The sequence below is a fragment of the Balearica regulorum genome, chromosome 3, assembly GCF_011004875.1.
Source record: "Balearica regulorum gibbericeps isolate bBalReg1 chromosome 3, bBalReg1.pri, whole genome shotgun sequence".
Classification (NCBI taxonomy): domain Eukaryota; kingdom Metazoa; phylum Chordata; class Aves; order Gruiformes; family Gruidae; genus Balearica; species Balearica regulorum.
In genome coordinates, this window is record NC_046186.1 from 102,515,184 (window position 1) to 102,528,325 (window position 13,142).

At 40.6% G+C, this 13,142-nt stretch overlaps 1 protein-coding gene across 2 annotated transcripts in view; it reads right to left on the reverse strand.

Moving 5' to 3' along the window:
* The window catches only part of PTPN14 (protein tyrosine phosphatase non-receptor type 14), a 114,330-nt gene that overhangs the window by 9,759 nt on the left and 91,429 nt on the right, over positions 1-13,142 (reverse strand). For both annotated transcript variants that reach the window (XM_075749245.1, XM_075749246.1), the window contains exons 12-15: positions 10,416-10,494; positions 7,205-8,694; positions 4,405-4,548; positions 3,150-3,368 (exon numbers count right to left, since the gene is read on the reverse strand). In XM_075749245.1, coding sequence (XP_075605360.1) covers positions 3,150-3,368; positions 4,405-4,548; positions 7,205-8,694; positions 10,416-10,494 — 1,932 coding nt within the window. The remainder of the gene's footprint in view (positions 1-3,149; positions 3,369-4,404; positions 4,549-7,204; positions 8,695-10,415; positions 10,495-13,142) is intronic.

The following is a 13,142-nucleotide window of genomic DNA, read 5'->3' on the forward strand; positions in this document are numbered from 1 at the left end:
GTGTATGTGCATGACAACACATAACGAAATTATTTTTAAAGCACTAACACAGATTTACACACTATAAATTCTGTAGTGCCCCGAATAGACCCAGCAGTACCTTTGAGTTAACCAGTATAAAACACTGCATCATTTACCTGACTGAGGCAGATCTTAATAGTTAGGCAGTTTAAAAAAAAAAAAAAAATCAGTTCTGCATAAAAAATTATTACTTTACAACAGATTATTTGCTAAACATCAGGAAAGGTTTATAAAAACCAAACCAACCTTTTTTCAACATTTTAGGTAAAAAGCCAAACCACTTCTAGAGCTACTAGATATTATTGAAAAATGTGCTTACCAGCAAAAAGCAAACCCAGATGAACTAATTATTTTGGAAAGTTAAAATATTTTTCCTTCTCAGGCTAAGACCTCTTAATTCCACATGTTAGCCCAGAGCCACTTCTCACAACAAAGTTATAAATCCCAGAGAAGATGATTTACAACAGAAATGCTGACACATCCATAAATATCAAGGTGCTGGCGGACAACGTTACAAGGAGCAATCAATAACTCTGACAAGTTTAAGCATATACTATGGTTGAGGTACAGGCCTTTGAATACATTTTCAGAAATAGAATCGATTTATTTGTTATTCAAACAGCTGTTCATTAAGCTGAATTACTTGGGGTTTTACACCTGTAACTAGCATAGCATTTGTATGATCACAAATTTTTCACTGTACTGAAAATGTTTTTTTTTAACCCCGTACAGCAGCTCATTTTCTTATTTCCTACTATGCAGCATTCTCCTCTGCAAACGATGCTTAAAATCTGCAAGACCAATGCAGATAAACTCCTCAAGTTCTTGTACTAGGTGGGAATGAATATAAACTGCACAGCACTAACCAGCATCTTCCACTTGGACTGGTCTTGCGCTTGCATGCTCATCTGCAGCCCTGAGTGCTGGTGTAGTATTACTGAGATTTTTAAGTTAATACTGGCCTGACCCAAATAGTCAGATAAAGTGGTCTTAGCTTTTTTGCTTAATCCATAAATTTAATTACGATTTGTCTCTTTGGTATAGATGATGATCTTAGTATCTTAACAGTGAAGGTCAACGGTAAATAAGCAGAGAAATGCTGTAAAACTGTGAGGCTCGCAGACTGAGCTGGAATCCTCCAGGCATGGATGTTATCAGGATGATATAGGAGTTTTCTTTGTCTACTGACTTCTGGTCCAAATATCCAGCCTCCTGGCACATGATATGAAAGGACCATAAATAGTCTGGAGGGAATGGGATGCCTGGAATGTTTACTGCATTCTAATGTCCTGACTGCAGGATATTAAAAATTGAATATTGGGCTGCAAACACGCGCACACACACTGTGCTACTGAGGTAAATTTCGCAGATGCGATTTCACCTTCTAAGCAAAAGCACATCTGCTTGGCTTCCGTACGTGCCACTATGAGTGCGAGAGGAAAATACTGGCAAGGACCACTGTCATGCACTAAAACATTTTTCTGTGTTCCTGGGTGCTCTATGAATGCGAGATGCGTGCGTGTCCAACACTGACACAAAAGGTAAAATGTGGCCTCAAAACTGGCCAGGGAAAATTCTTTTCTGGGTAGTATTGCTTTGTGGGCATAATTTATGTTAGGAATCTCTTTTTTTTGGCCTCCTAACAAAGTAGATGAAAAATTTTGGGCTCAGAAATCCATCATCATAGCAATGTCTGATTATGCAAAAACTCTGTATCTGCTACCTACCAGGCTATGGAGAAAAGTGATAGCCTGCCAGGATCCTCGTTCAGAAATTGTTTTCAATCAACAGGATTTAACACTGTAAATGACAACCAAGGAGGCCAGCAAGTCCCCTTAAACTTTTAAAAGACTTTTAGTACAGGAAAATATTAATTTAACAGGATGTGTTATTTATTATTTTTTAATTATTTCTTTTTAATTTGGATTTCGACAATGAGAAAAAGCAGACAGCCCTCTCTGACAGCAAGATAATCTGTCATCTGAGGGAGAGGACCGCTACTACTTCTCTCAGGATAGAGTAAAAGCCAACGAAGGACTTTGCTACTGGAAGCTTACAGAAAAAGAAGTATCTGCAGCCACTGCAGGATAGTTCACTGTTAAAACTGGCCATGTTTGTAAGTAATAGAGTCAGACCATATCTTAAATTATTCCTACATTCAATTAACAAGAAGAAATCTGACATATCTTGATGAAAACCTATTTTGAAGCACAGAAGTCCAAGGCAGTATCCAAGCAGAGACACAGGGATCTCATTAGTAAGGTGTTTTCTTTATCAATGCATACTTAAAAAGTGTTTTTTTTAAAAAAATCACTCAACTTTCATGATAAAGGAAGAAATATGTTATTTATATATATAATTGCAGTACCTACGTGAGCATGCATTACTCATAACTACATATTTTTTCTTTGGGCATGGAACTGCATACATGGAGCTACATTTTTGATTTTTACAAATCGTATCCTATGTGCTAGTAAATGGAAAAAATATTTCAGTCAAACCTTGTGCAGTATTTCTTTCACACTGCACCATTCAGTTGCAGGGACTCATTCTGCATGGGTTGTTATAGTCCCCCAGTGGCCCGCATGGCTATCGGGTCTGATAAATCAGAACACGTACTGAGCGAGTAGAGGAAGTTTACCTGCAGCTGTCTCACTTGAAAATTTCCACTGGTGAAAACTCTGAATATACTCCTCTCTAGGAGTAACATCTCCTTGCCCTGCACTTAGCTGCTCGCTCTTTCAGGTACAGGGTCATGACAACCATATTACATTGGAGATATTGGGGCTGATCTAACACGTTTTCATGAGGTTTAAGAAACATGGTATCTCTTCCAACATTAACCAATAGAGACATTCCACAACCAGCTGGCAGAGCTGGGCATAAAAAAGTAAAGATGCCTTTCTAAAATGACTTCCCAGTCTCTAGCAAATAAATCAACTCATGCATGTTAGTTGACAGGCGACTTTAGAGATGCCCATGCTGACACAAAGGTACAATGATGCATTCTGACCAAGCTACCTTTTCAGAATTTCCAGAGTTACAGAAAATGCTGCTGTGCATCCAAAAATGCAAACAAAGCTTTAACATACCTTCATTTGCAAAGCAAAGTTCAAGAAAGCTTTTACCTTTATGTGTGAAGCATTGATGTAGCCTGTATTATTTTCTTTGGTCGGCACCAGCTCTACTCGGTTCTCCTCATAAGGAACGACCTCCCTGATGCGGTTGCGCTCAGTGTTTTCAGGCAAGGCAGCAGTGGTGAAGATCCCATCTGCCTTTTTCTTTGGAATCTGCTCATATTCTGTAAACACCATCCCCTCTTCCAACTTCCTCTTCAAGATTTTGCACTGAGATTTAACAAAAAGAAACACCAATCCATTAATTCTTCCTGGAAGAACATTTACCACTAGACTCATCCATCGGTTCTTTGTATGTCAATATATAGCCATAGCATTCTCTCACTCGCTTCTTTTTTCAGTTACAGTTATCTGAGGATACGACACAATCTTATTTCTACTGAATGAAGACACAAGCAAATTTTACATCTTAACATTCCACCTCCACCTTTTTTAAGACTGATACCATAAAAAGCAAAACCATGCTAAATACAATCCTGGCGCATTATGAATTTGTATGTAATTTCCCCTCAACAGATAAATTTAAAATATATGTACAAGTATCTTTTTAGGAAGAAGATCACACTGTGAGAAGTGTGATGTGGTTCACATTTTCCCAATACTCCCTAACTCGCATGCATGCAATTTCTGTGGTTGAACAAAACCCCACATACGTACAGGCAGAGGTTAAGCTCTTGTCGTCTGCATACCAGACAACACAAGGCTGCAAATTTCTATCCTGAAAGCCAGAAAGAGTCTTTGCAAACGTGTCTCTAATCTTAATGGCAGCAACTGGTTTTAATATCTGAAATTCCATACATATGCACACACCCACATGCACAAACATCAGGAGGCAAACAATTTTTCTTTTTTAATTTAATCCCATTAGAGACGTTAACTGAACTCCTTAGTTGTACCAGAACACGAAAGAAGGTATCTATGGACGATCACTGTAAAAAGGACTGCCTGATCAAGTGAAAAATGTGCAGACTGTTAGATTTACAGCTTGATGTTGTATGACATTGTATGGTCACATCAAACAGTGAACAGCCTCAATTTTCACCAGCTTCAATAAACATTCAAGACATTTAACACTTTGTCAGCATCCAAAGACACACCAGTATTAACCACAGACCTTTTCCATTAATGGCTCTGAAAGCTTTCAAGAGACATTTTTTCACATTTTAAATCAAATTTTAATATTTTAGAAGCGTCATGCTGCTGGGAACAAAGGGAACGAGCAACATTTCATGAGCCTCCATCTTACCCTCTCATCCATCGGCACCTTGGCGACTTCATCCTGGCTGTCCTCCGGCACTGGAACCCTAGCAACTGAGAGTCCGTTCAGTGCTGCCAACATCAAGGGCCTCTTCTGGGCCTCCAGGCCTGCCATCTTCTGCTTTTCTAGATTCTTTTGGCAAGAAAAGGCACGTTTTCATCTCTGTGTGATTATTTATAATGCCAGTAAAATGCTGGAATGTTTTTTTAATCTCCAAAATCTGCAACTCTCTGGCCAAGGAATGCAGATGATCACCATTAGCATCATAAATTCAAATACAACCTCTATTCTTCCTGTTATTCCTCAAAGGCCTGCTCCTACATGAGCACAGAATTTTAATTTCAAAGAAGCAATCCCAACATATAATACAGTTTACATGCCATCAAAAGACATACAAATACAATCTCGAGCATTTTTCTGCAAGCACTATTCCGAATGTAGGACACACAAAGCATCACCTTGTTACGTTAAAGCAGCACTACCGTAGCCAAGATACCTGGGGCATCTTTTAAAAAGCAATAATTTCAATCTATTACAACAAACAGTAAAACACAGGAGAGTCGTTTCTCTTCAGTGATGGTAATACTTAAATTGAGAAGTCTTCTGATGCACTCAGCTATTATGGTGATTCAAATAGCACCCATGATATATTTTGCACTAAAAACTGAGCTCACAAATTCCAGAAACTGAACATAACAGCAGCCAGGGAGGGATATCGCTTATCGTATTCATGCATCATATTACGCTGTGATGCAGAGAACCCGAGTATAAAATTTAAATTCATCCTGCTGCCCTCCTTATGCCACTGGGAGCTGAAAGATTAAGCAAGACGACAAACTATCTCTAGAAGGAGACAAATTAGGGATTTTTTATTCCATTGCCTTAACAGTTCTTTCTGCCAGATTTGCAAGGAGAGATGAGCACAAAGGAAGCCTGGTTCTCAGCATGCATATGGAAGCTGTGGTCACCACACAGGCCAAGCTCAGCTCCTGGAAACACACTACTGAACCTGAATGCCCTCAGACATATGTAAATGGCTTGATTTTTCAAAAGGCTGTGAGCTTTTTTCCTCACCACTGGGTTCCTCCAGAGTACTAAGTAAAAAAAACAAACAAAAAAGCAAAAAAAAAAAACCAAACCTAAACCCACTCTTTCTTTTCTTAATTCCAGAAAGCAGGAAAATGAAAGGTTTTTCCTTTGTTTGGGGATTTTATTATTATTACTAATTGCAAGGTAAAATAGAAAAGTCTCTGTTTAAAAGATCAAGGTCATCAAATTACCATTAATATAACACGTGATTCCTGTGACAAAAGGAAGGTCTGCATGTGTGAAGACTGCTGATCTAGGCTGAAACCACCTTAAAAGCTTAATGCTAAGACAACCCCTTTAGTTTCAAAACAACAGCAGCACCTTTTGACCAAAGGCTGTTCTGAATGATTATTCAGAGGAAGAATACTCAAACAACATCTCTAAGCTCTCTTCTTACCTTCATTTCCATCCTAAAATCCTTTGGGTTCCTGCTTCTCAATATGTTTTGCTACCTCAAAAGATCAAAAGAGCATATCGATGCTTGTTGTTACACCAGTTTTTACAGTAATCGTTCATGAAAGATTATGTTTTATAGTCGAGTATATACTTTACATTTAAAGTTTAAGATTGTGCAAAGAGTAAGTTCAGTCTCCACGATCCAGCTTGGTGGCCCAAGTTTGACTCCTAACCATTACATCAGTGTAAGGATCACCAACAAACAAGAAGCACTATACATATGTTTAGAAAATTCTTTTGAATATACAGTAGTATTTAAATCTAACTAGTTACTGATCTAGCACATTACAAACTCTGTTCTGCTCTGAACCATTTAGATGCTTCATTAATTTGTTTCAGATCTCAATTCTGAAAAAAAGAACCATGGCACACACTTTGCTTTCTGGAACTGCAGTTGCACTTCCCAGAGTGTTACACCAAGCACATAGGTAAGGTACACTGAAGGGTAAGCACCCCTCAGATTTCAGCCATGCTTGCAGCAGCACTGAAGCTTTTAAATAGTTTTTATTCTAAATTCACTGCAAGTTTAAAAGGACCCTATTTCTCATACTTGAGTCCATTTTTTAAAAAAATAAACAATCCAGATCCTCAACCACCCAGCCTCTACATCTGCCACGTCTATAATTAGATATTCGGTCATTCCTTTAGTTATTAGCAAAACTGGCAATCCATATTCTACAGCTACTAGTGTTTTATTCAGATAACTATGTTATATAAAGTGTCAGGAAAGGAAAAGAGAGCATTTGAAAAAAATCGAGAGTTTCCATTATGTTACTTAACTTATGATACTTAACATCCCGGCAAACAAGAAAGAAAATGCTCCCACCAAAACACAATCTGCCGCCCATCTCAGCAAACACATTTCAGACTCATCCTGCCCTCAAATCTGCGGGGGCTAGAGCGCCGGGCAGACAGAAAGGGAGCAGCACTGGCAGGGGCTTTGCGGTCAGCCCCCTGGTTACCCCACCTCGGGCGAGCACTGCTGCCAGGATGGTGGCATCATCAGCTGCATCAGAGATGGATCTGGCCAGCAGCCGAGTGACCACAGCAGAGGAAGCAGACAAGCCCGACAGCAGTGCCTCTGCGGTGGCCATACAGACACGCGAAACCAAATCGCGCCTGGCACTTAATATCGCATTTCCTAACTTTAAACAAATAACATCTTCCCAGATTTCTGGTATGGACACTGACCTGGATGATTACTAACTTCCAAGAAGTCACTGCAACAGAGGAAGGCACTTACCCTCATCATGATTTCTCTTTCTATAATGCTGTCCTCAATAGAAAACATTTCAGACACAGGCCTTTCCTTGACAGGTTCTTTCTTGACCCTCTCCTTCACACTCGTGAGATCAGGCTCAGAGATAGAGGGCCCGAGCGAAGACCCATTTATTGCCATTTGATCAGTTCGAGAAACACTAATGGCTTTGGAAGGCCCCGGCCTCATGGCCTTGGCTCTGGCTACAGCCACAGAAATGCTAACATGGTCCTGCCTCAGGGCTCCATTGCTGACACTTTTACGAGGCCCAGGATACTCTGGAGGAGGTTTATTTGGTATTCTAGCCAAGGCAGCTTGCAGCTGAGCACTATACTCCATGTTCTCATGGAGGGCTGTTATCCGTGACACAGACTCTGGGGTTTCTTCTTCCTCTTCGCTTTCACTGCTGTGTATCAGCATCGTGGCATCAGAGAATGTCTTTTTGTGATGATAATGAGGAACCTGCTGAACTTCATGCCCCATCTGAACCGACTCTTCTGGCTGCACCTGCTCTCGCAAAGTGTTCCTGCGCGGCAGAGGGGCATTTAAAGTTTTTAATGCCATGGCTTCTATACCACGTACCATATTGCTGATGACCTCCAAACTATGGCGCTTGTTCACAGCTGCATGATGCTTCACTGCCATGAGGGGCTCGCTGACCTCCTGCAGCGACTGACGGACGACCGGCGAGCTGTCCTCTTGGAACGTCTTTACCGAGAGCTGGACTTTGCGAGTGACCAAGTCTGGACTGCTCCCGCTGACGTACTTGTGCCGGTGGCTCGCCAGGTCCGGCGTGCTAGTGGCAGGACGTGGGCGTGGGTACGGAGGTGGGGGTCTGAAGAGATAGTTCTTTAACATGTGAGCGGTGTTGTAACTCTGGCTGCTCTGCAGCTGCATGTTAGCCAGCTCTGGTGTGCTGACAGTGTGGGATATAGCACTGGCTGCTGTCTTACTTTGTGCAGCATTATTAGGGTTCATTTGGTCAGACGGGGTGACAGGCTTGTTGTAGCCACCACCCTGGGGCCCGTAGGTAATTGTGTAAGGATGTCTCTCTCTAATCTCAGGCTGACTGTAAACTAGGTCTTCCGGCTGGTTATAAGCATGTGTGTTTCCAATATTGAGATTCCTCAAAGACTGACTCTGGCTATCCATCTGGATCACCCCTCTCTTCATTTGCCTCATGACAGTTTCATAGTCTGGAGTTGGCCTGTAAGATGGTACTATGATTGCACTGTGTCTGTGGCTAGGGATGTAATCTGCTCTCATGATGTCGCTTCCAGGGATGCTCAGATTTGAGGACATTGGAGATGCCTGGATGAAGTTCTGTGAGCGATTGAGGGAGTTCATGCTGTGGGCGCTGCATACGCTCCCATTGGGTCCGTTACCATTCAAGTAGCTGAAGTCCATTGGACACCTGTCCAAACTGGTTTGAGACCTACAGTAGAAAGTTTCTTCATTTCCATGGAAAATGCTATCTGCGTAGAGCAGAGATAAAGACGTTGACAATTTTAACATACAAGGACTCACTCAATGTTAACAAAACTTCACATGCAGTCTGCAACAATGATTACAGAAACAGCTTAGTATACAACTGCAGAGAATGTTTGGTCTTGGGAGCATCCTTGGGTCACTGAAATAGAACTAAAACAAAGCTACTCCTGTACACACTCCCAGCAGTTAGCAAAATATGGTAGCTCAGATCCTTGTGGGAGACATGAAAGGGGAAAGAGAGGAAGTGTTTTTGCCTGGGGTGGCAAGGAAGAATAAAGGGGCATCTCCTCCCTCAGCATCCTGGAAGGATAAATTACTGCTGCTGCCATCTTAAAAACCCAGTGCTGCTAGCATATGGTAATCCTAAAAAATCTCCTGTCTTCTGTTGATACACTGTCTGTGATTTGAAGTAGCAGGGGACTATGGAATTGGAAATCTTACTTCAGACCAACCAACAGCTTTGAGGATCTGAACTATAACACAGCAGGGTGATCAAGACTGAGGGAAAAAAAAAAAAAAAAGAGAGAAGGGAAAAAAGAGAGAAGGGAAAAAAGAGAGAAGGGAAAAAAGAGAGAAGGGAAAAAAGAGAGAAGGGAAAAAAGAGAGAAGGGAAAAAAGAGAGAAGGGAAAAAAGAGAGAAGGGAAAAAAGAGAGAAGGGAAAAAAGAGAGAATCAAGATGGTAAAGATGATGTCCTGGATCACAACTTTACTGCAAGACTGTGTTGAAAATCTCATAAGAAGAGAGTAGTGGCTCCCAAAACCCTGAAATCAGCTAGTTCTTCAAAAATACAGAGAAGTCCATGGTAAAACTACGGGAACTTTACAATTCTTCTACAATTGAGACTATCCCCCTTCAGAGCCTATGCTTCACAGTAAAACAGTAGTAGCCACTAAGTCAAATCTTCTACCGTATGCAAAGAACTATACTGAATGGCTCCTTTCAAAACTTATCAAGTTCTACCTGAAAATTAGTCAGACCACCACAACTCTAAAAGGCTATCAGGTATGACTAAGAGCTGCTCTGCCAGTGAGAGCACTTCAGCTGTACCTCTCATGAACTGGAAAGAACGCAGCCTAACAGACCTGGCTATGTGTATTCCGAAAGGTGGTGTGGTTAAGGGTGTGAAACAAGATGTCTAGGGGCTGGGCTCCATTCCCAGCCTTCATCAAAGTAAGCTGGTACAACCTCTTAGAGGATTTGTCAAACGCAGGGGTAAAAATAGTTAACCTTCCTTAAGTCCATAAGGCTAAAAATGCAGGCAGATGTTGGTGAAAAATGAGCAGAAAAAAGATTATCTAAATATACAGCTTCGTGACCAGGACACTATGATTGCTCCTACAGTAAAAGATGTTTGCTGTCTCATTTTCCCCTCACTCCATTTCTCTTCCTGGCCCCAGCTGGCACTGCCTTTGAGTAAAGCCATCATACTTCCTTTAGAAATTATTTTTTCAGCTCACTGAACTGCAATACCAAGTTTAAGGTCCATATAATCACGCACAGACATTTTAGAGAAATTTGAAAACTGAAATTGGACTTTAAACAGAAGACTTACTGCAACATTAACTATAAAACTGCTAGCTCTCCTCCAGCAGCAACTCCCATTTGACCACAACAGCATTACGAATCTAGACATAAGGGCAGGAGCCTCTTTGCATACACATACAATTGAAGTCTGTTAAAGGAAAAATATATGGTCTAAGTACCTTGTGAATTATGTGTTTCAGTGTAGTGTTCTCCACACTGGACATGCATAGGAGGCAGTATAAATGGATGTTGTCTTGGCTGAAATAAAAGCACAAGGGAAAAAAAAAAAGCATTAGGAACTTCGTTTGCTACAATTTTTGCAGCTGAAACAGGAAAAAGGGTTCTATGCCCTTTCCACTGAATACTGCTCTTTCTTACCCAGCCAAAGACACATGCCTTGGCATTTCTTTATAGAACAGAGAGTAACATTTTGTAAATTATTTGCTAAATTTTGTTACGGAGCCCAAAGCTGTGCAGTTAGGACTCCTTTAAGCTCAACCACTTCAGAAAACAACATCTAGACTCCCAGCTCACTTCGAACTTTTCAAATGTTTATTAAAAGCCCCTTGCCCTCCAAGAATTCAAACAAACCAAACACCTAATCAGGACAGAAGCAGGAGATGGAACAAATTCAAGGACCTAGAACACTGTTATACAAGCAATAGGAGCACATACGGACTTAAGATAACTGCAAATTGCATGAATATTGGATTCCCCAGATAATGAATTGGAGCCTTCACCCAACAATCGGCACTGCAACAAGCTTTTTAACACAACAAGCATCACAGGGGGCAATTCATTAAATCAGCAAGATCATTTACAGCAAAATAAATCACAGCTGATGTTTTCACCAGCTTTGTCCATTGGTAAACCGATGTGTTTTGCAACCACATTTTACCACCTGCACTGTAATGACCTGTCTGATGTCGCTGAGCAAAGTTTATGAAAACATAGTTTGATATACGAAGTAAGCAGGAAGAGCAGGAAGACACTCTTGTCTGGTGAATAGGTGTTCCTTAACAGTGGAATAGGGGCTTTTCATCTAGGCTGATTCAAATAGTTCAAACTATTAAGGAATACTGTGGATGCCCAAGGCAAAAAAGAAACACCAAATAATTTATCTTTGCATGCACATGCACAGAACGAGCACCACGCAAGTTAGGTACTGAAGAAGGGGTGGGGAAGGGGTTAAATTTACATTTTCTATGTAAATGGAGACAAGGAATGAGAATCAAAGAAACTGAGCACAGATATGAATTCTTGCATACAAAATGACTGTGTTAAGCCAGAGCTGGAAGATGACAGGAAATATTTCTGCTACAGCAATTACTTCCAAGGGTACAAAACCCTACTCTCACTGAACAATCTGAGCAAAGGATCCTGCTGCTGACAACCCGAGCAGTGGAGCTTAGCTTGGAACAAACCAAGATGTTGGAAAGCCTAACAAATGTGGGGGGTGGGCAAAGGAAAAGTGAAAGGAAGAAGTGACTTCTATGGGGAACGTATAGATCCAGAGCAGACAGTTTGCTTTGTGATAGATGTTATGGAAGGTATCCGCAAGAAATTAGGGATTATTCTGTTGTGGGATTTTTGCTTTGCTTTGTTTTATTTTGAAGGCCCATCTGCCTCTTCTGACAAAACAGGAGAAGCTTGAGGTCTGCAGAACATCAATATCCAACTTAAGGATCACTTGGATATTATTATTTTTTTCTTAAATCAGCTAACTAAACATATCGTAATATTAAGATCTCCTACACTGAGGAGATTTTGCTGGAAAACCAGCATCATTGAGTGGCCTGACAGGAAAAAGAAACAGCATTAAATGGTTTTATAGTTAATAAAATACAGGTTCACTATGATGCCAAAACCATATAAAGGGTGTTAATCTGAAAGTAATGAACATGACCCTGTTCACAGTGAAGTGGCAAAGCGTCATCCCAAAGATCCCACTTCACTTCCCACTTACGCCTACTGATTTATTACCATACAAGACAAACGAATAGGTAGGTGTATAAAGGTATGTACAGTGCAGACAACAGTCAGAAGGGCTTTTTTTTTTTTAATCCCCAAAGAGTACTGTTCCAACAAGTTAACAAAACAATTATGAAAAAAGCAGCTGAAAGTTCAACGTGAACAGTTAGCAGCCCAGTTCACTTTTTAATTGATGAGCACACATTCCTCCTCTTGATCTTCCTGAGATTTTGTTGTTTTGTTTTTTTTTTAAACTTGTTGCATGCTTATGTTCAAAACAAAGAGGCAGCAGGATTTGTTCTTCCTTTCAAAAAGTAGATTTCCATTTTTCATACGTAATATAGAAGGCAGCTCTTTTTCCTCTTGTGATATATCTGAGGCCGTAGCATAAGAATGCAAAGCACATTTCATTCTTCACCTTCAGTTTTTCATAATCATCTCCAGGGACCAAACTAGTAGATACCAAAAATACTGTAAATATGTCTCAGGGAACATAGTACATGGCCTGTGTATTGCATCATGACACCTTAGAAACATGCTAAGAATGAAAGGACAAAGAAATCCAGAGCCAGCTAGAACAGCTCTCCTGCCAACGGCTGGGAAACACAGAATGCAACTTTTAGATCTAATGGACCATATATACGCACACAGGAAAACAGCCCGTGCTGAAATCTGCAAAGATAAAGCTATCTTAATATTAGTACCTGCATAAGCTTAGTTTTGGAACATTTTCACAAGCTGTAACCACACTGTAAGGATATGTCAAGAAAACATTCCTGCCCACATTAACTTTCCACCTCGCAGCAATAGGCTAATGGAGTTACCACTCTGGGAAGGTCTACAAAGCAAGTATAACCTATAGCACCAATGAAAACTGGCAACCTGCATACAGATAATATTGCCCTCTGTCTAAGGGACCAGCAGTGCTGTTGCTA